This window comes from Ptiloglossa arizonensis, chromosome 2 (assembly GCF_051014685.1).
Source record: "Ptiloglossa arizonensis isolate GNS036 chromosome 2, iyPtiAriz1_principal, whole genome shotgun sequence".
Classification (NCBI taxonomy): Eukaryota; Metazoa; Arthropoda; class Insecta; order Hymenoptera; family Colletidae; genus Ptiloglossa; species Ptiloglossa arizonensis.
The window spans coordinates 8,582,875-8,605,102 of record NC_135049.1 but is presented as its reverse complement, the minus strand read 5'-3'; the positions used below and the strand labels follow the sequence as shown (position 1 = coordinate 8,605,102).

General features: G+C 31.0%; 1 protein-coding gene across 4 annotated transcripts; it reads left to right on the top strand.

The window, feature by feature from the left end:
• Positions 1-59: 59 nt before the first annotated feature.
• On the top strand, positions 60-18,889 carry Nes (lysophosphatidylcholine acyltransferase 3 protein nessy). Of its 4 annotated transcripts, none has more exons than XM_076327641.1 (9): positions 60-141; positions 408-589; positions 1,805-1,912; positions 7,725-7,847; positions 11,643-11,758; positions 15,181-15,339; positions 17,184-17,420; positions 17,893-18,201; positions 18,594-18,889. In XM_076327641.1, exons 2-9 carry the CDS (start codon positions 505-507, stop codon positions 18,864-18,866), a joined length of 1,410 nt encoding a protein of 469 aa, XP_076183756.1. In that variant the 5' UTR covers positions 60-141; positions 408-504; the 3' UTR covers positions 18,867-18,889. The 4 variants fall into 4 exon arrangements, with proteins under 4 accessions (XP_076183756.1, XP_076183757.1, XP_076183758.1 ...); XM_076327642.1 differs by lacking the exon at positions 60-141 and adding an exon at positions 277-291; XM_076327643.1 differs by lacking the exons at positions 60-141; positions 408-589; positions 1,805-1,912; positions 7,725-7,847; positions 11,643-11,758 and adding exons at positions 5,809-6,400; positions 14,446-14,621.
• The last annotated feature ends 3,339 nt before the right edge of the window (positions 18,890-22,228 follow it).

Sequence of the window (22,228 nt, the reverse complement as noted above, 5' to 3'; positions counted from 1 at the left end):
TATATATACATACATATATGTATGTATATGTAAATGGCAATATTGTTGATTCTTTTTGTTCATCAATTTTTCAATTGTTTGTTGTGTCTTCTGTGTTTTACACAACAATGAAATTTTTATCACGTGACAAGTTTTATCTATGTATATCCCCAAATTTATTATCTATGGAACTAATATGACCATTTTCACAATTATTTATTTAAATGCATAAATTTTATTTACTTTATTAATATTTCATGGAAATCTTGTTCTTTTCAATAGTTGAGTGTCTTTTGGAACACTTTTTACGCCGTTACGTAAACTCAGTATTTTCTTTGTCGTCAACTATTTAGTATTTATTTCTGATCATTCTCAGTGAAACAAGGTTATGGTATTATTTTGAAAAATTACGAATAACTTTATTACAGAGTTGTTTGTGGAAAGAAAGTTTATTGGAAACGTTAAAGGATTTAAATAAAAAGTCGGACAATTGAATTGAAAGAACAACTTGCAGAAGGATTAATAATGTCTAACAGTTTATTATTGAGTTTCTCAGAAGCTTTAAATACGACCGAAGCAGGAATTCGTCTTGTTATTTCCATTTTACTTGGTAAATAAAATAATTAAGAACATATTACTATATAAATTACATATATTGTATTTAATATTAATGATAAGTATATAATGTATAATCTCAATACATTTATGTTACTTAATCATTGGTTGCATAATTAACAAATTTTTAATTTTTTGTTTTGTTGGGCTTTATACTATGAGTTCTAAAATGAATTGATGGGTCTTAGGCTGTAATATCTACTTAGTTTTTAAATCTGTTTTTAAATCTTCATAGCAGAATTTAATTATGCCTTTAAAATGTTTTGGGAAATGTTATACAGTTGACGCATACATACATAATAATATAATTTACCCATGAATTATAAAAGTAATGAAAATATTGACAGTTATAATGGAAATTAATGTTTAAACCTCCTGTAGTTTTTTAATAAATTATAATAATTATGAAAAAGAGATCAAAATTATTACCATTGATTCAAGTCATTTCTATGTTTCAATGTTCATTAATTCGTTTCTTTGTTATACAATTCAACACAGTGTTTTGGAAAATAATATAATGAACAAATCCACTTTGATGAGTTATGTGTAAATAATTTTCAATTTAGTAAATTATTTTAATTATTTTATTTATATCTATTAAATATTGTCACCATTCAAATTCTTTTGTATATTATTACATAATAAATAAAACAATAATAATTGTAAGCATAGAATGACTATATTTGTTTGATTTCTTGTAGAAATTCTGTTCATTCCATTACTCTATAACTATTACTTGACAAAATGATTACACAATAAACTATAGTAATATTTATGATAATAAATAATTATAACAATAATAACAAACTTATTATTATGTATGTTTATTTTTAGTTTGGTATGATAGTTATAGTTCCTAAGTAAGAATTATAATTTTTATTCTTGTTGAGTTTCGGTAACAATGGAAATTAATGCTTGCAGATGTTTGCTCATGCTATATTTGCTTTATTTAATATACTCTTCTCTGACTTTATTTACATTTTCTGGAATAAAGTGAATATTTATGAGTTATTTCACATTTACTTAAATTTTCAGTTGTATAATTCGTAAAAAATTTTAATCTTAGAATTAATTAACAACTTAAAACATTTAGAAGAACATATGTTATGAACTGAATTTTTCAAGTAATAAAGCATTATTTCTATGAATATAAAGCTCTAAAATGTTACAACAAAATATAAACGTGATACAAATACCATTGAACTTTCAGGATTACCCATCGCCCTTCTTCACAGGTATACACTATATGGAAAGAGTCCAGTTTATCAGCATTTATTTTTCACAAGTTGCGGACTTTTAATCTGCTATTGGAATTATGGTAATTATTTAAATTTATACTTATCAAAATATTAATTAAATAAAGAAATAATATTTGTGGAAAGTATATTTTCCGCATGAGAACTTTTTCAGTCTGCTTTATGTTTTATTTCTGATATTTTGTTTATATTTTGTTTTAATTACTTCTTAAGTACTTCTTTGTTTTAAGTACTTTTTAATGAATTTGAATATTACAATTAAGAACAATATTTGTATAAAACTTGCTAAATTGTGCAGAAGTAATTGAAGACAAATTTTCTGTGAGATATATATATATATATGTCAGTATTTGTGTTACTGCACATTATTTACAAAGATATTTAACATTGATTGAGCTGTTTTAAATGAAAAGATGTGCTGCAACTGCCTGATATAAAACACATGTTTGGTTTGTTTATTTTTTCTCAAGTATATTTTATTTTGAATATCACTCTAAGAATTATCGCTACTTATTATTATATTGATTTTTAAAATTATGTTATTTGTTATCTTCTTAGAAAGGGTAGTCATTTTGTTAAAGTTGTATTTACATTATTCAAACAAGAAAAATAGACTCCCTTATTAAACTATAAGAAAAATTAATAATTAAGTTTTATTAACTTTAACACATTTAAATTTGTATTAATTATAATTGTTAACTAGAAATAAAATTACGTTTTGATTTAATTTTAATTTATTTGCTTTAAAAATCACTGAAAGTGAAAGTTTGATTGAGTAAAGTGAAATTTTTTGGTATAAAGAGAAATTGTGCTAATAGTAATTATATTTTAATACTTCTGCTATTGTTGATGGCCTCCTTCAGGGTACAAAAGGAACTTGTATGACCTTGGAAAGTGAATAAATTGATGTTCTGTATAACAGCCTTGGAAAATAGAGAAAAAGGAAAATTAAATTCTTACAGGTATTGACTGAAGACGATTTTCACCAAAATATGAAGGTAACTGTACTGTAGCTATAGAAATGATTGTTCCTCTTAGCACCACATATTGTCTCACTCTTAATGTTACTTTTTTATTGAATTAGAAATTTCAGTGTGATAAATTACAAAAGAAAAGAATTAACTCATTATTTCTTTGATGATTGCCTGCTTCGATTTTTTCCATTATAATAAAAGTTTGTTCCCAGATGATATAAATAAAGCCAACTGTTTCTGAAAGTAGCAATAACATTCAAAGTTTCCTATTCATATCGAATTACGTGAATATCGTCAAACTTGTCAGTGATACCGGACAATGTTTTAAACAATAGTAAAAGGGTTTCAAGGAAGGCATCACATGATGGACATTTTAAATAGTATGTAAATTCAGAAGAGACAGAAACAATTAAGCCGTTGATCTGTCTGGTATTCAACTAGGAATAGGGAAAATATATTGGGTTGTTTTGGAAGTTTGTGACAATTTTTAAGGAAAATTCGAAGGCAACACATTTAAATTTCGGTATATATTTATTCCATAATCTTTCTTCACCTTTCACGCAACTTAATGATTCCATCTTTTCAGAAATTTTCAGGTTTTATAACAAAAAACTTTTCAATGTGATTTGTTATATCAATTAAAGGGTTAAAGTTTTTGCCATTAAAGGAATTTTGTAAAAACTGAAAATCTGAGGGTGCAATGTCTGGTGAATATGGTGGGTAGGGTAAGGATGTCTCAACCAAGCTCTAACAACTTTTGTAGAGTAATCAAAGACACATAAGGCTGTGCATCATCCTAATGAAACACAACGTTCTTTCAATTCACTGTTCAATCGTTGTCTTTAATTCGTCTCAATGTGGGCAATACTTTTCTGAATTTATTGTCTGGTTGTTTGATAAAAATTCATAATACAGGATTTCTTTCCAGTCCCACTATACACAAAGCATGAGATAGTTTGCTAAAAGTGGTTCCTTTCACTTTTCCCCAGGATATTTTTGGCTCAACATTATTATAAATAATTCATTTTTTATCTCCAGGCACTGCTAGTTTCAAAAAGTGTACCTCCTTCAAAAAGTGTTACATTTATAGAGTAAGTCGCAAATGGAAATACAGTCCATTAGATTTTTAATGGAGTTGTAGGGAACCCATACACCAAAATCGTTTACGTATTCAGGCTTTACAAAATGCTTGTGAATGGTGACTGTTGATATTTTTAACATTTCTGCTAATTCACGTGTCGTATAGCATGGATTATTCCAAATCAGTGATTTGATCTGATCTTCATCAGTGATGGAGGATACACTCGGGCATTCTTGATCACCAAAGTTGAAATCACCAGTTTTAAACCGAACAAGCTACTTCCACAGAATTCTTTCAGCTATAGCACCTTTACCATAAATAGCAGATATCTTTTTTGCTGCTTGTGTGGTATTTTTGCTTTTCCAGTAAAAGATAAGCATCAAATTCCTGTAATGTACTTTGTTTCCTTTCATATATTCGAAAGTGTATAAAACTTACAAAAATTAATCAAGAGATTAGGCCTTTTTTTCCCTAGAGATGCTTGAAATGTCATCTTTTAGTATACATACGCATGTCAATTGTTTTTAATCATTCTGATATATTCAGATCTGTCCTAATGCCACTTACCAAAAATTGTCAGAAACATTCCGGACAACTCAATAAATCATTAGAAAGAGCATGCTGGAATGGTTCGAGCAAATGCTCCCTCACAGTTGGAAGTGTGTGTTGTTGAAACAGAACTAAGCTTAAGCAATGATGAATCTTCAATTGTAAATATTTCAAAAATTATAGAGTAGTGGCCCATATAATCATATCTTCTGCAACAGGAGAGGAAAATCTACCGTTCTGTAAAATTTGAACTAAATTATGATCTCAAGACCTTGCACTCTCCTGTGTAAGGTTAATGTGACTAAATTTAACATTGACTAATAACGCTCACACACAACTTTCAACAACTTCACAACGACTCTTGATCAGAAACATACTGCTCTGACAACGAATCTCAATCAGAGATACGCTATGAACAATTCTTGTTCAGCGTTACGGTCTTCTTTATACTACACTCCCGATTGTGGGCTTACGTGACTTAGATCAGGAGGCTATGACCGTTTCAGGGAATGGGAGTGGCGTAGATCGGGTGCACTTGTCTTCTAGGGTCGTCGTTCAGACGATAAACAGACGATGGGTCTGCTTCATATCGATGTCGTCAGAAAACTCCACTGTCCTAGCGGCCAGTTCTGTTTCATCTGTTACAACCTCTACCCCCCCCCCCCCCTCACACACACGCACACACCTGATATTCAAGCCAACCACTTATCCCATAATTTACATTGCTACAAATATTACAGGGGTAGTCCCAGTTACGATCTGGGACCTAACAAAGAGAACACAAAAAATTTGGGAAATATCTTTACTTCTCTACATAGTCTCCTTTTAGATCAATACACTTTTCCCAACGATGTTCAATAGCTTCAATACCCTGTTTATAGTGAGGACCATCAAGCTCTGCAAAATAGCCATTAATTGCAGACTTCGCCTCTTCATTGTTGGAAAATTCTTTACCACCGAGTCATTTTGTCAAGTTTGAAAACAGAAAATAATCCGAGGGGGCTAAATCTGGCGAATGGGGTGTGTGAGGAAGTAATTCGAACTTTAACTCATTGATTTTGGCTATCGCAATAATGGATGTGTGAACTGGTGCATTGTCTCGATAAAACAAAACCTTCTTTTTCGAGAAATGCTACCGTTTTTTCTTGATCTCATCACTCAAACGCTGCAATAAGTTCGCATAATACTCGCCGTTGATTGTTCTTCCTTTCTGAAGATAATCAATGAAAATTATCTGATGCACATCCCAAAAAATTGACGCCATAATTTTGTCTGCAGATGGAACTGTCATCGTCTTCTTTGGAGCCGCTTCTCCCTTTCAGTCCATTGTTTCGACTGTTCCTTCATCTCAGGTGTGAAATGATGGACCCATGTTTCGTCCATGGTTATGAATCGACGCAAAAACTTAGCTGTATTGCTGTGAAACCTTGCCAAACACTCGATTGAAACATCCTCGTGACGCTGTTTTCGTTCCATTGTGAGTAATCGCGGTACCCATTTTGCGCACAGCTTTCTCATGTCCAAATTTTCAGTCAATATGCGATGTATAGCACTTTCTGATATGCCTATCATGTCTGCTAGCTCGCGTACTTTCAGTTGAAGGTCATCCAATATCATTTTGTGGATTTTTGTCACCATTTCAGACGTGATCATCTCATTTGGTCGATCACTGGGATGGTCGTCTTGACAGCTCGTATGGCCTCGTTTAAACTCTGCCACTCAATATTTTATTGTTGTAAACGAAGGAACAGACTCTCCCAGAGTAGAATATAGCTTCGCTTTGATATCGATTGGAGTGAGGCCTTCCAAATGAAAGTATTGTATAACACAACAATAACCAATTTTTTCCATGTTTACAAATTCACTGAGAATGTTCACTATTGATGGCTGTCAAACAAATGCTAAACAATGTAACGTCATCAACCTTCAAATTCAAGGTTTATAAGGTCGGTACTTTCTTCCTTACTTATTTTTTTCAAACAATTACTGCCATCCATACATCAGATCGTGTATTTCTGGGACTACTCTCATATATTAAATGTTGCTTATGTCTATAAATTCGTGACAGCATGTGCATTACTAAAGAATATATATTTGCATTCATTATACAGTAATTATCAGGTATTAGTTTTTTATAAATTAGGTTAGAATTGGGACGAGATTTAAAAGTATGATATGTAGTATGAGAAATAGTTTTGCACTTATCTTGGAAACGGAGCTTAAGTGGCGGTAACATACATAAACAAAAATTGTTCAGAATGACGTTCTTGACAATATATTTCAAGGTCATTTGAATCAATGAGATGACCGCTTTTTTAAATAATTACCAGAAATGCATTTTTTCATAGAAATTTGTTTGGAATTCTTTCTTAAATTATTTATCATAATTGTAGTCTCTACAAATTCCATTGCTGAGTCTCATTTCTACTACTCATCCCATCATGCTCAGGCTACTCCCTCAGAATTCTTATTAAATTTGGACAATTGTTCCTACTTCATTTCTTCCTTACTCTACTTAATGATTAAGATTAACTATAATTTCAATGACGTGTGGATTTTTTCCAACATGCTGCATTAAGTAAAAAAACTTTGAATGGATTTAACTAACAATTTTCTAAGATTTCATTAGGAAAAAAGATGGCAATCTGTAAATATATGAAACATCTTCACTTGGCACACACGAGAAATAACTCATAAACACTGCGTAATAACTCTATTGAAAGGTTTTAGCTTTCGCCTAAAATATTTTTTAATATCATTTTTGGTAAAATGGATTAACCTGTATATAAAATATTTTTACTGTTGAAAATATGCGTACTTTATATGAAAATAATTAATTGTAGCAATGATAAGTAGCAATAATAATAAAATATATGGTATTTAAAATTATAGAGTTGTGTAAAAGTATACGCTCAACGAAAATTCAAACGTATGAATGTCAAATTAGAAAGCTGTGTATGTATTTCTTTAGATGCATTGTCATTCGAAATGTAGTGCACCATTTTTTCGCTTCATTTAAACCACGTCTGTAGATATTAAGTCTTTACGATAAATATCCTTGTGAATAATACGCATTGGCACTAACGCTTGAATATACATATATTTGCTTATTTTTTCTTTAGATATGCCAGAAAATATTCTATTGGTATCAACAATTCAACTACTTTGATTTCGATACATTAATTAATTGTTATTTATAAATGTTTTCAGCCAATTTATGTTTTTTTTTCAGCAAATTAATCGTATAAATAATATTAATAATACTTGCAGGACTCGATACACTCCATTCAGCAATAGCATTATGCTTCACATATTTTGTCTTGAAACATCTTGGTGGTACTTCCTTATCGGTTCTGATTACTTTCGTCTTCAATATGTCCTACCTTCTATACGGTATGGGAAGATCGTAATACATTTTATACATTACTTATGGTTAAACATAAAGTATAAACATCATTACGAATTAATTTGGACCAATATTTCTGCTTAAGTGTTGAATATGAACATTCAAACCATTTTAATGCAATTTCTGTTTAAGATTTTAATATTGTTATAACGATTTTAATAATTGCAATAATTACTTCAAATAATTTAAGTGACTTGATAATTTGGTACAGCTATTCGAGCAATAACACTATTCTACAGAGAAACAATATGTGTTTGGAAATTGTTATAAGCTTGATTGCTCCGTAAAACAGTTTTGTTTACAAATCTGAAGCAAGATAATGTTGGGATTATAATTGTTTGGCGGCTCTATCTTTCAAATGTATGAGAAGGGAATAAGGAGTGGGGAGAGCGTTTCATCCCGGGCCTGCTAGTGGACTCTCGTCAGTAAGGCTCCTAGCAGGCCCTGCCTTATACGCGGGGACATTGGAAGATCGGTAAGGGATCGTATATATACTGATCGGAGCAGGTACGGGAACTTGCGGGAAACGGTTGGTGGTGAGTTTCCCTCTGGTGGCAAGCGTGGGTAGCGCCGCCACAATTGAAATTTCAGTTTAAATTCAAAAATCTTATCAAGATCTAAAACTGAGATTTTCGGTTTAGATTCCAGGTTTTCTCTCAAAACATAGATACGCATGTACTTTTATAATTTCAAACATTTGTATTGTGCATTAGCATAAAATGTTTCTTACTTTTGACATCCACAAAATATTGATTTGGTCTATAAGTTCGTGTGGTTTTAGTGTAATTTAAATTTCCCACGTAATAAACGATTATGTTATACGGCATCGATAATTTTTGTTTTCCTCTTTTCTTTGATTGTTTACTTATTTGTTTTGGCTCAATAATAAAACGATTAATTTTTCAACAATTATGGAGTGTCGAGTTAATAAAAATGAATATCTTCGACACATTTTGCTTTACGAATTTAATCGTGGTTTTAAAACTGTTGAGATAGCCTGCAATATTCATGCAGTGTATGGAGAAGGTTATATTGCCGACAGAATCCCACAAAAATGTTTTTCTCCATTCAGAAAGAGCAATTTTTTATTGAACGATGATAAGTTGTGGTCAATCATCAGATTTGGACGAAGAAAATCTAGAAGCTTTCTTGTGCAATGATCCACGAGAATCATTTCGAGAATTAGCTGAAAAAATCCATTGCTCTCATAAAACAGTGTTTTGAGATTTGATAAAAATGGGAAAAGTGCAGAAACTTGGTTTGTGTGTTCCACATTTTCAGAACCAGGAGAACGAAAACCGATGGATTACTGTCAGTGCTTCTTTGTTGGTTGGACATTGCACTGCACATGAATAGCATCGTTTATTCTTGAGTTTGATTGTCATAGATGACGAAAAATGGTATCTTTACATTAACGTGAAGCAAAGAAAAGGATGAGCTTTAAATCAATAGACATCACGAGTGAACCCCAAGCTCCACTCTCGGAAATTAGTGTTACGTATCTAGTGAGATACGAAGGGGATTATTCATTTTGAGCTTCTTCAAAATAATTAAACAATTACACAATTGCAGAGACTAGATACACCAATCCACCAAAAATGTCCGAATCAGCGATAAATTCTGCTCATGCTACAAATTTGATAAAAGTAACTCTTAAAAATCTTGGATGGGAAGTTATTCAACATTCGCTCTTGTCCGAACCTGGCTTCCACAGATTTCCACGTTTTCCTTTCTCTTCAAAATGGTTTAAATGGAGTTTCATTTTATTACGATGTGGAATTGCAAAAATTGTTAGATGATTAGTCTACATCAAAACTCATAGAGTTTGTCAAGTAATCCAGAAACCATCAAATCAGTGGGAAGAAGTTGTTAAATGGCGGAGAACACGTTATAAATTAATCTGTAATAAATATTTAAAAAAGCAACTTAAATGTTTCATTTTCGATAAAACCGCACGAACTTATGAACCGACTCAATATGCGATGTGTATCTTTTCTTTGAAGGAAAATATATGGTAAAAGGTGACAAGATAATAAATAGTCAATTATTGAATCATTGTTTTCCAATCTTCCTTTAATAAAATTAAATTTTATTTCACTTATATTTTGCTGGAATTTTTGACTCGAGACTTAAGTCGTGTGAAAAATTCTTTAATACAGTTCTTCTAGTCATGACAATTAAAGTAATACTGATTGCTTGAAGTTGTGTTCGAATTTCAAGAGATACTAAATATATCGGATGATTTGTAATATCGTGATCGCCACATATTGTTCTGTTTATTCATAAACATAACCTAGGCTTGCTTTGTTTCAAAGGGCCAACACGATGAAAAGATTTTTTATAAATCACCATTTATAAGGTAGATTTTAGGTTGCTCACTTCTACATGTAAAGTTATATGTGCTAGAAGATAAGAAATTAATAGGTAATCATAATATACTTAGAAGTTAGAATTATTTATTCGTAGTTATTGTATTGTCTCCAGACTTAATTTCAACTAAGACTCATTATCAAACTTAGATCTAAATGCAAACCCAGCTCTTTGGTTTTTGTTCCGGGACACGTACGAATCATTTTTTTCAACATACTTTAGGGTTACTGAAATCGATTAAGTCATTATTAATGTATATAATTTTTCAGACTTGTAATGAAAAATGGTGTATGTATTTAAAAGATTCAACTAAATTCGAATTATAATTTTGTTAGCTTTCAAGAATACATCATACTACAAGAATTCTTGCACCAATTTGTCATGTATCTTATTAGCACAGGAGATATTCTATAAAAGGGGGTAATTTAGACTTATCTTCCCGCTTTCCTCCGTCGTTTAGCAATATTTTCTTTTTCTTTTAACTGTATGAAGTTATTATTATTTTAATAAAAGATATTTAAAAGTATTACAAATGTTATATTTAAGCTTAAGTATATTTTATGTATACAGTAATTTTGAAAAGTATCGGTCTAATGATATCGTCATAACTGAGAATGATACTTTTATAAATTATGAAAGTAGTTTTGATTTCGTTTTGAATCTCTGTGGAATGCATTTTAAAAAACACTGTCCTAATTTATAAGAAAAATCAAACAAAAAATAGATTTTTCGAAAGTGTTAAACTAGAATATCCCCAAAATTGCATAAGTGTGTGAATGTTCATGTACACATGTCTTTGATGGTGAGTGCATGTATGCACCATTGAATGCACGGCACCTAACATTTAAGCAGACTGTAGAGAACTATTTGTTGAATGTTTTGACGCTTCAGTTATTTAAATATTTAGTAAATATATGTGTAATTGGAATATTTTGTGCACTGATCAAGTATCTGGATGTGGTCTGTTGTACATTAAGTTTTTTATAAGCAGTCCCACCTCTAATGCAAGGGTATAAATACTTTTTTATTTAAATAATAATTTTAATCAATAATATTCAAATACTTAAATTTTTGAATAATGATTAATAATTATATTCAAATATCCAAATAGTTAAAGTTTACGCGTTACATTCAAATATTTATAAAATATTAAAATATGAAATTATTCAATTAGTTTTAGCCCTACTGTGAAATGGTAAAGAGCTTTCAATGAATTTGTGTGTTCTGACTTGTTCCATGATTTTAGAAAAATTTATATTGTGTTCATATATTCTAGCAATTTGCTTCTGATATTCCATTCCTATCAATTATGCATTTTACAAGAGTAATAAGGACATCAAGGATCAAATACATCTACCATTATAAGGAAAAAATTGTAAATTGGAAAATATGTATTTTTTTTTCATTAATAGGATATTACACAACAAGTACAAGTGACTACGATATAAAATGGACCATGCCCCAGTGTGTGTTAACACTGCGATTAATTGGTCTCGCGTTCAATTTATTGGATGGCAGAAAATTTGAAGTACGTACAATATAACGAGTACTGTAGATTAACGGTTCTCAAACTATATGTTGTGACACACTAATATGAGAAATAAAAAAATGCTACTGTAATAGCATTTTCAAATTAAAAGACCAAATGCATAAACGTTAAAGTTGGATGTAGCTTGCCATGTCGAATGATTGCTTTTCAATAAGCTTAATTTCTTTAATACTAGTATATATGACCAAAGAATGAGCTGTAATATCGATACGAGATCAAATGAATTTTTTTGTAAAAGATTGTATTATTGATATCCGGTATACAGGAAATGAATCAAACAAATCAGTTACAGAAAAATACAGGTGAACACTCATTTAGTCTTCAAATGGATTTGTTAAAAGTTGTACTTATACTTTTATAAATGAAATCAAATTGGTTATTTTACTGTTTGGAGCTTTCGATGAACATAATTTAAACATGAAGTTAAATTTAACATTTGCAGAAAAAGAAGAATTAATTAAAGTTTCTGCAGGTACATTAAAGATATATTTGTATAGATTTCAGATATCGTAAATGAAAGTTTCAATGTACGTTTTTCGATTTTTCTTAAAAATAATTGCTATAAATAAGATTTTCATCCTTTATTTTTATGTCATATTTATATTGAAAAACATTTTCAACAAAATATAAAATTTCCAAATTTTAATAGCGTTTAATTCAAACACTCTCATGGTAACGAAGTTGACACAATTGCTTGCTGTGAAATAAGAATAATGTAACAATTAATCTTAATATGGTTTTTGGAGTACTTCTGAGGTTTGATAAAAATGGTATAAATCATAGGTGGAAAAGGTCTGAAAAGATAATTATCTTTAAATTTTTACTTTATTGTGTAATTTTATTTTCATGTATTTCTGTTCGACATATTCTTCATTCGAATTTTCTGCAAGTGGTTTCAAGTATGGACAATGGTAATTTATAAATTGTTCGGGTGTGTAATTATCTAAGTATTATTCTAGTCTTATATACCATGTAAAATCCACTACATGAGCACAACAATTAACAGTTTTTGCATGTCACTGCTGATAGTACAATGCAATGGATTTAGTTATACTACGTATGTGTAATATTTATTTCAATAAAAGTATAATATAATTTGTGAATAATGCATATATAATTCATAATGTGATTATGAATATATTAATAAAAAATTCAGATTTTCCTTGGAACAAAGAGTCGGTAATATATCATTTTGCCAGTGACAGTGGATAATGTTATACAAATGTCTTTGTCTTTCATAATTCATATTAAAAATTATCATAATGATGTTTATTCGCAATTTCAAACTTTCTTATTTTTCTAAGTAATCTATGTTATTCAACCATTTTATGCATCATATTTGGAATCTTTAATTATTTCAAAATTATTTGCTACTTCAGATCATAGTTATCATTAAGTAAATGTTAGAAGTATGCATTTCGGTATGCAAATTCGGTTGTTGAAGATTCAAATGCAGAAAACGTAGAATCGCAACATATATAATACGTAAGTAAGATTATTTGGTAAAGCAAAAATCTGAAAACATAAATGTTGGTAACATATCTTTCTAATTCATGATATATGCTATTTTCTAATTAATAAACCACACAATGTGGCTCGTATTTATGTCAATTTCGTTGCGATAAGCGTAAAGTATGGTTCGAATTAAACGCTGTAACTCGTTAACATTTTTTTTACATCAAATTTACACTTCTGTCCATAAGTCACCGGACACTTGCTTATTTTTAATAAAATGGTTATTAGGGCACAAATATACGTTTCTGGATTAATTTTATTGTGAAATTATCGGAAGAGTATATTTGTATCATCTTCAAAGGTTTATAAACTCTCTTAAGAGGTTTCTGACTCAACAGAAGTCGACTCTTCGTTACTTTTAATTTGATAGTGCATGTGTTTAGAATAAGTAGTCCCAGATGAAAGCTTTTTGTGCAAAAACTTTCAATTATTGTTATTCTTGCAAAAAAAGGATATTCTGTCTGAGAAATTGTATCAAAATGTAAAATTCCGAAATCTGCAACATATGATACAATGAAGAAATTAAGTGATTCTAATGAATTTGTGTAGAAAAAAAGAATCAGACGCCTGAAAAAAATAGACGAAAATGAGGATCGGTACATACAAACATTAAGTAAAGGCAATAGGAAACTGATAGCAGCAGAAATTATCGCAGAAATTAACAAAGACCGAGAGAATTTAATTGGGACGACAGCAATTAAATGGCGTCCTTTGCAATTAAGACTTTGCGTCTATTGCTATTAAAAAAACCACACTTAAGGACTGAAACTAAGAAACAACGGCTACAGTGGGCAAAAACATACACTCGAAATTTGAAGTTTTTGGTACCAAACGACGAGTTTTTGTGCGAAGAAAATCAAATGGAAAACAGATACTTGATTATGTTGTTCCAACTATAAAACACGATGGTCAGTCTGTAATGCTATGAGGGTGCTTCGGTGCAAATCTACCTGGTGACTTAGTAGAAATTCAAGGAACATTCAAAAAGGAACGATATTTGAACATTCTTTGTAATTATGCAGTGCTGTCTGAAAGAAAATTAACAGAACAAAACTATGTATTTATTCAGGATAAGAATTCCAAACACACTATGAAAATTTGTAAAAACTATTTAAAGGTGTTAGAAGACAATAATGAATTATAAATTATAGTATGACTCCTGTAATCAAGGTTTATGGAAGAAATTAGAAGAGGCTTGGAACAAAATTCAACCAAAAATATTGACAAAATTAATCGAAAGAATGTCACTATTAGTTCAGGCTTTCATATCTGTACGAGGCGAATATATCGACGAAAAGAAGATATAAGATTAATTATATACTTTTTGGTAAGATACTTGATGTATAATTTGCATGACATATTTTAGATATTATACACATGTAATACCCAGTAATTTAATTTCATAATATCGGTCATTTTTTAGAATAAAATTGCTAATACCTTAATTTGTCCTAGTGTCCGGTGACTTATGGGCGATAATATATGTGATTTGAAAGAACATTAATCAAGACAATTTTGAGACAATTTTCCTCTCAATTTGAATAGTGTATATTTTGCTGTAACTATTAATTTGCATTTTTCTGACTGGATCAATCAAAAAGATGACTATGTATAATCCATGGGGAAGATTTTGTCTATTTTAAATAAGATTCTTTGATTATTTAAATATGATTCATTTACGTTAATTTCTTTCTTTAAAATATTGTGGACATCCTTCTACAAATTTGTCACGACAGAAATAAGATTGAGAATCGGTGGTATTTAATCATTAAATAAATAAAGAAATAAGTAAATTGGATTAATCAATATAAAAATTAAATATAATACTTAAGAAGAATGAATATGAGATGTAATAATGAACTTAAATAATAAAATAATCGTTTCAGGCAAAATTGTCCTCTTCGCAAAAACAAGTGGCTTTGGCAGCACAGCCAACATTTTTGGAGGTTGCAGCATTTACTTATTTTCCTGGGTCATTTCTAGTTGGACCACAGTTTAGTATGAAAAGATACCTGGATTACGTAAATGGACGACTTATGGATAACGTAAGTCGCACTGAAATGCTAATTAATTAATCAGATACAAATTATGAAAAATAATTTTATACATTAAGAGTTAGGTGTGGGATTTACACCCAATTTTAGTGTATATCCTCCCATTAGTGTTAGTAAAAAACCTTGAAAAAGAAATCATACTGGAGTATAGGAATGTGCTTCGGGTTTGTTCGAGAAATTATCTGCATGGCTACGGCAAGGGCCTGTCACCGAAGGTCAAGTTTTTTGTTGTTCAACCCGAAACACGGAGTAACTAGTGGCTATTTCTCGTCATAAAGCACTACAAGCATTTCGTCTAGTTGTGTTTTACGTGGCTGTGCCTGCCGCGAGGGCTCAACAAACACGGCCCTCATGGGCGTGGGATTGAAATACGATCAATCAGCGCGTCGACGTGAAGTTGCTCCACATAGACTACCAATTTGATGCCAGAGTGCAAGCTCCAGTCATCCCGTTTGGTGTAGGCGAGACCTTTCTAAATCTCTACCGGCTTTGCAGGTCGGTACCCGAGCTGATAGTGCAGTTCACCCATCGAGGTATTACCTCTAGCCCGTGATATAGGCTATACCACTGCCCCCGTGAGTCCAACCCATGGTCGGTAACAGTGGGGAATTTCTCCTCCTCTGTGGGCTGCACCAGACCCCCGCGGTACCACTTTAAACTACTGGTGGAGTTTTCGCACTTATTATGCTCCCTGTTGTGGGTTTTGCACCCCTCGGCACAGGTGGGCCAACTCGGATGCATGGTGGCGTCACTCACCAAAGGATTCCAGTCACAGACTATGTCGGTCGACATGGAACACTACAAGCAGTTGGACAGGGACCCCCTGCACAGCCTGGTACGCGAGGCCCTAGCGCGGCCTTGTTGCAGAACTTCCAGATGCTGGGAAATTCCAGCCCAGATTTGCAGGGGTTTGGACACCTTGTCCACGTCGCGACGCCCCCACCTAAGCCCCATAGCGATGGGCACGTCTTCGATTCGGCGGGACTAGGACCCGCCGTAATTGGTCAGTCATTCGTTGCCACCCACCCTTAATTTGAGGGAGTAGGGCGAACCGAGGTGACTTTTGCACTGACCCGTAAAATTTAGATCAGTGTATGGCTAGAGTGTTTGGCCTGAACGTACGGATTGAAGTGTGTAGCTTCCTACGTTAGTTCTAATTACGAACTTGCACTTCTCGAGGGAATTATCAGCAATTCCTCGAGCAAGGCGGCATCGAGCAATCTACATTGGTCCAGCCCATCAGACAATGATCAACCACAATTAGTCCTTCGAGAAGCTTATAGTCGGCACCCATCGTGCAAACACATTCAATGCTCGAAAGATCTTTGAGATCTACCACGAGCAGTTAACAAACTTATTTATATAAAGTTATTTAGTTACATGAGAATGAGAATATTTGGTTTTGGGATTGATAAAAACTGAAATATTCTTATGAGATTAATAATATATTAATAGAATAAATACTTTGTATCTTTATTTTTAATGTCAATAACTTGTTTAATAATAAGAACTTTGTTTATGAGATTCACGAATACTTGGCAAGATTTTTATTATATTTTAATGTCATTCTTTTCGTGATTTGTTTTAATGTAAAATATTTGGAAACATTAACCCGTAGTTCCTATTTTATTGTATAAAATCGCGGTTATGGGGATGATCAAGAACTTATCGACTAAAAAAATAGACTTAATGACATGTTTTTTAAAAAGAAGAAACTGATTAAAAAAAGGTTGAATATAACGTTATTTATGAAGAAATTCTTTTTATTTATATTTTTATAAATTAAGTCTATAAAATAACGAGGAACATGATTGCTTTTCCTTTTTTATTTTTAGAAATGTAACGAAGGCAAAGTTAATTTACCAGATTGTGTCGTTCCTGGCATTACTCGAATGTGTGTCGGATTTATATACTTAGTACTCTTTCAATTAGGATCTCTATACATCTCGAATGAGTATATATTAAGTTTGGAATTCCGAAAACAACCCTTCTTAAAACGACTTCTCTTCATTGGCTTTTGGGGTCATATAAGTCTTTATAAATATATTTTTTGCTGGCTGCTCACTGAAGGGGTAAGGAAAAGAAAGTATATAGAGTGATGTACCTAATTTGACAATTCTGAGTAACAAATTATATGAAAATATTGTTCAAATAATAGTTTCTTGATATCAAATGAAACGTACACATAGTAATCCATTTTTTGAAGTAAATATTGTGCAACAAGAAAATTTTAACGCAGTTTCTAAACTTTAAATAAATGTGTCATGTTATAAAAAAGGTATTATATATTTTACCATAGCATATACCTATGGTATATAATAATCTCATAATAAGATGCACCTTTTGATTATACAATTTTTTATTTTAACGAATAATTTATGAGTTACCTAAAACCGTCAAGTTAGGCGAATCATCCTGTTTTCATCCTGAAATAAATTTAATATGTTATTTTCAATTGTAGCTTAATATTGTTGCTGAATATGTAATTATTAGTAATTAGTTTAAATTACGTGATGTTATAAAAAATGATTTTCTTTGTATTAGATTTGCATAATCTTTGGTCTAACGTACAATGGAAAAGATGAAAAAAATCAACCTCTTTGGAACGGTTGTGAAAACGTTAAGTTGTTGACTTTTGAAACGGCAACTCGATTTAATCATTATATTATGTCATTTAATATAAATACCAATAATTGGTGTGCCGAATACATTTATAAGAGATTGAAATTTTTGGGACTGAAATTGTATAGTCAGTTTGGCACGTTACTTTTTCTCGCACTGTGGCATGGATTCCATTCTGGATATTATGCATGTTTTTTCCTTGAGTTTATTATCATGTATGCTGAGAGAGATGTAAGTTTAATATTATTTACAAATTAATTTAATTTTGAATGCAATTAATCATTCAGTTAGTACTTAAATTATTATATTGTTATTATAGATCATAGAAAGCCATATTATTAAAAAAATTAGAGTGGTTGTTAGGAATACATGTTTACATGACTTTCGGTAACCTTTATTTACTAATCATTTATTAACAAACGATTCATTTAATGAACGATAATTTACTTTAAAAAAATAATGCAATGTACATTTTAAATAAGTGACTAATGAACCAATTAATTATTTAAATAAATTAAATAATTTAACAATTGTTCGATTCATAAGCAAATTATTAATTTAACTGAATTAATTAGAGCAATATTAAAGCAGTATTAAAGAGATACTTTTATTATTTCTTTCAGTTGACTGAGATTTTGGAGAAACAGGAGAAGTTACAGCGTTTACTAAAAACGCATTCTGAACTTCGGATTCTGTTCTGGATATTTACGATGATTTACACATATGTATTCATGGGCTACAGTCTTGTTTGTTTCATTTTACTATCGTATCCCCGTTACCATCAAGTTTATTCTTCTGTTTTCTATTGCGGTCACGTAATTTATTTGTCATATCCAGTTATTTCTATAATCATCAAGAAATTCCTTCTTAAAAAATCTTCCAAAAAACTGCAATGAGTAAATAAATTTGTAAGGTGATAAAATGCAAGAGCTTTTTTACATTACTGGTTTTTAGGGAAGGAATACAGGAATTTTTTATTTAGATTAATAACAAATTACCAAGTTCTAAGAAATACTCATAAATTATTTTTCTGGAAAATGAATAATAGATTTTAAAATGCTTAAAAAGGTATTTAGTTTGACTATTTCGGAAGTCAGGAGAGATATCAATATTTTCCTCCGAAGGGAAGTATATTAATATTCTCTGTTACAAATATACAAGTATTCCATTAACCCAAGGTATTAATATTGATTATAAAAATATAAATTTTAAATCTTAAAATTGGTGAAAGAAGCTCTCGTATCTTCAACAATGCGTTCTAGTTACTTAATGTAGCGTTATTTTGGTGCTTTCCTGGTACTTACAATTAGTGTATCGTAATTTTTAAGAAATATTTGGGATTTTACATTGTACACTATGTAAGATTAACGGAGTTTACTACTTAGTGGTAAATGGCAATTAATATATTTCAGTAACGAATAATTAATATAGATTTAATTCAATTGTATATGTTTAGGCCAATTAGATTACGTTTAACATCATGATGAAAACTACTTTTTTTGGTTACGATGTAAAGTAGTTTGTATAATACATGCAAAGCAACTTTGAGATTCTTTCTTTGTAATTAAATTCTGCAGGAATTTAGAGAGTGTAAATTTTTCCTAAAATTTGTTTACAAAACAATTTTTTTCGTAATTGAGGTAGGGTATCTAAGAAAAACTATTGTTACCTAAGAGAGACCTTGACTGCGCTTTTCAGCTTTTTGTGAAGGTCTGTATTATAATAAAAGTGAAAGAGTACTCGGGAATGCTTAGAGTGCTCTTTCTGGTGGATTCTTGCTCTGTTAACATGTTCAAATATGCCCTATCATTGCAACCTGGAAGGATCTTGAATGATCAGTTATACAGGAAAAAGAAACGAAAACGACTTTATAAAGTACAGAAACAACGTTTTTCTAACTTACAATCTAGGCTAATAAATAAATATGTACATACATAATGTGAAATTTCAGTGATTGAATGTAATTTGTATAATAGGAACCTTCGGAGGTTCAGTATCTTACTAATGTGTTTTTGAATGTTTTGTCGATGATCGCACTAGAAACAACTGTTACCTTATTGGAAAGTTGATGGTTCCAGTCTTGATCTGCTGGACCTCTGGACCTTCGAAGATTTCCACGGTTTCGTTTAATTTCGGATATAATTACAATTTTTAATTTACAAGGCGTGTGAGTAAAGACTGATCGTAAATTTTCCGTTTATTTATATCGGTTATTAAGCGGACACCGACACGTGGTCATTGATTCACAGAATCCAGACCCTGTTGGACAGCGCTTCGTAATGCGTATACTAACTTGTGAAATGACTAACTCTGTTAGTCTGCTTGTAACGGTACAAAACAATTCTAGAATTTGTCTAAAAGCAACGTATTTGTCAAAAATCTTAATTTCTTGTCACAATACATTGTTAATTTTGAAGTACTTGTAGTACTTTTACGCGAAATAGATATTCAGTGCACTTGTTTGCCAGAATCGTACATTTAGAATTTTATTCTGAAATTAAAATTGATCTCTTCCATATCTCTTTATGCATATTTCGTTATCTTAACGCTAGAACTACCAAAGGGGTCAATTTGACTTGTTTTAAACTTCGTTTTAAAATTATTCAATTAATCGGGTCTTTGCCTACAATATTCGTGGGACAATTATCAAGATAGGCAACTAATGGTACTCGTAAATTAATTTGCCCTTTCCCCGTCTAACTTCGATGATACGACATATGTGATCTGATACAAATAATAATACGTTCACTGTCGGTAGTTCTAGTGTTAATATCGATAAATATTAGATACTTATACGTCAATATAATATTTATTGCAATACTTTATTTTGTAAATATTATTATATTACAGTAGCAATCCTGTCATAAACGAGAGTTGAGGAATTTTTTTTAATTGAATTTCAGAAGCGAATTAACCGTTTGAGTCCCAGGAGGTTTTGAAAATATACTGTCGAAAAATCCCGAATAACGCGACTGCGTTTCCTCTAAATGAGTACGAGAAGACCCAAGCTGCGCGATAGTGATTCGTGGGGCATCACATTTTTGTCGACAACTTTTTTACTAGCGTTGAATTAGCTAGATATTTATATTCTATGGATACCTATTTAACTAGAACTATTAAGAGATGTATTCCCGTAGTATTAACTTGAAAGAAATTAATGCAAATGAGGTAAAATATTTTCGAGACAATAAAATATTGTTCTGTGCGTATTGCGAAAAAAAAAGTGTAAAAAATTCTGTATTGTCAATTTCAACTAAAGCAGAAGAGCAAAATGTGCCAATAACAAAAAATCGACATGGCAGAGAAATACATTCGACAAAACCTGCTATTATTCAATCTTACAATGCCTTCATGGGTGGTGTCGATGAATCGGATAAAATGCTGTATATCTGTCTCGATGAACGAAGAACAGTTAAATATTGGAAAAAGGTAGCCTTTAACATAACGAGCCGCATGGTTTTAAATGCATATATAATTTACAAGGAAAGAGTTAAGAGTAGAGCAATGAATCGGTTAGATTTTATTTCGAATATTATTTTTGAAATTGAGTGTGAGTCGATGAACGAAAAGAAAACACACAGTTATCTAAAGGAAAAAATATTTGGTTTAGTGAAGTTGCGACAACGTAACTTAAGACAGTGCGTAATCTGCAGCACCAAAAATGCAATAAAAAGATCACATTTAATTTGTGTGCAATGTAAAAAAGGAATTCATCCAATATGTTTTGCCAAACAACGATGTTACAAATTATAAGTGTTACTCTCCATTTAAATTGTTTGTTCATAACACAAAAATATTTTTAATTTGTAATTCGTTATTTTATAAAATACATCTGTATTATTGTATATGCGTACTGTAAGTTTATAAATATTTCAAGTTTTGTTCGATAAAAATTATTGAGAAGATAACAATTAAATACAAAATGTTTTATTTTGTAATGTATTATTGCACTATTATTATAGTATTGTACCTATTGTAAAATGTATTATTTACATTAAAAGAAGTAGCTGTGTGATGTAGTTGCGTGAGTATATCTGAGTATATCGCGATCGCGCTGCTTGGGACTCAAACGGTTAAGGGAATCGATGGTTTTTCGGTGGAAAGATTAAGACAGAAAGGAATTCTACAAAAGTACAAATATTTTTATTACAATATACACATATTGGTTACAATCATTTTCACGTACTGATTAGGAATTTGCAAATATAGTAGATCCTCAATTATCCGATCTAATAAGAGTAAAGGGTCGGTAGGTACA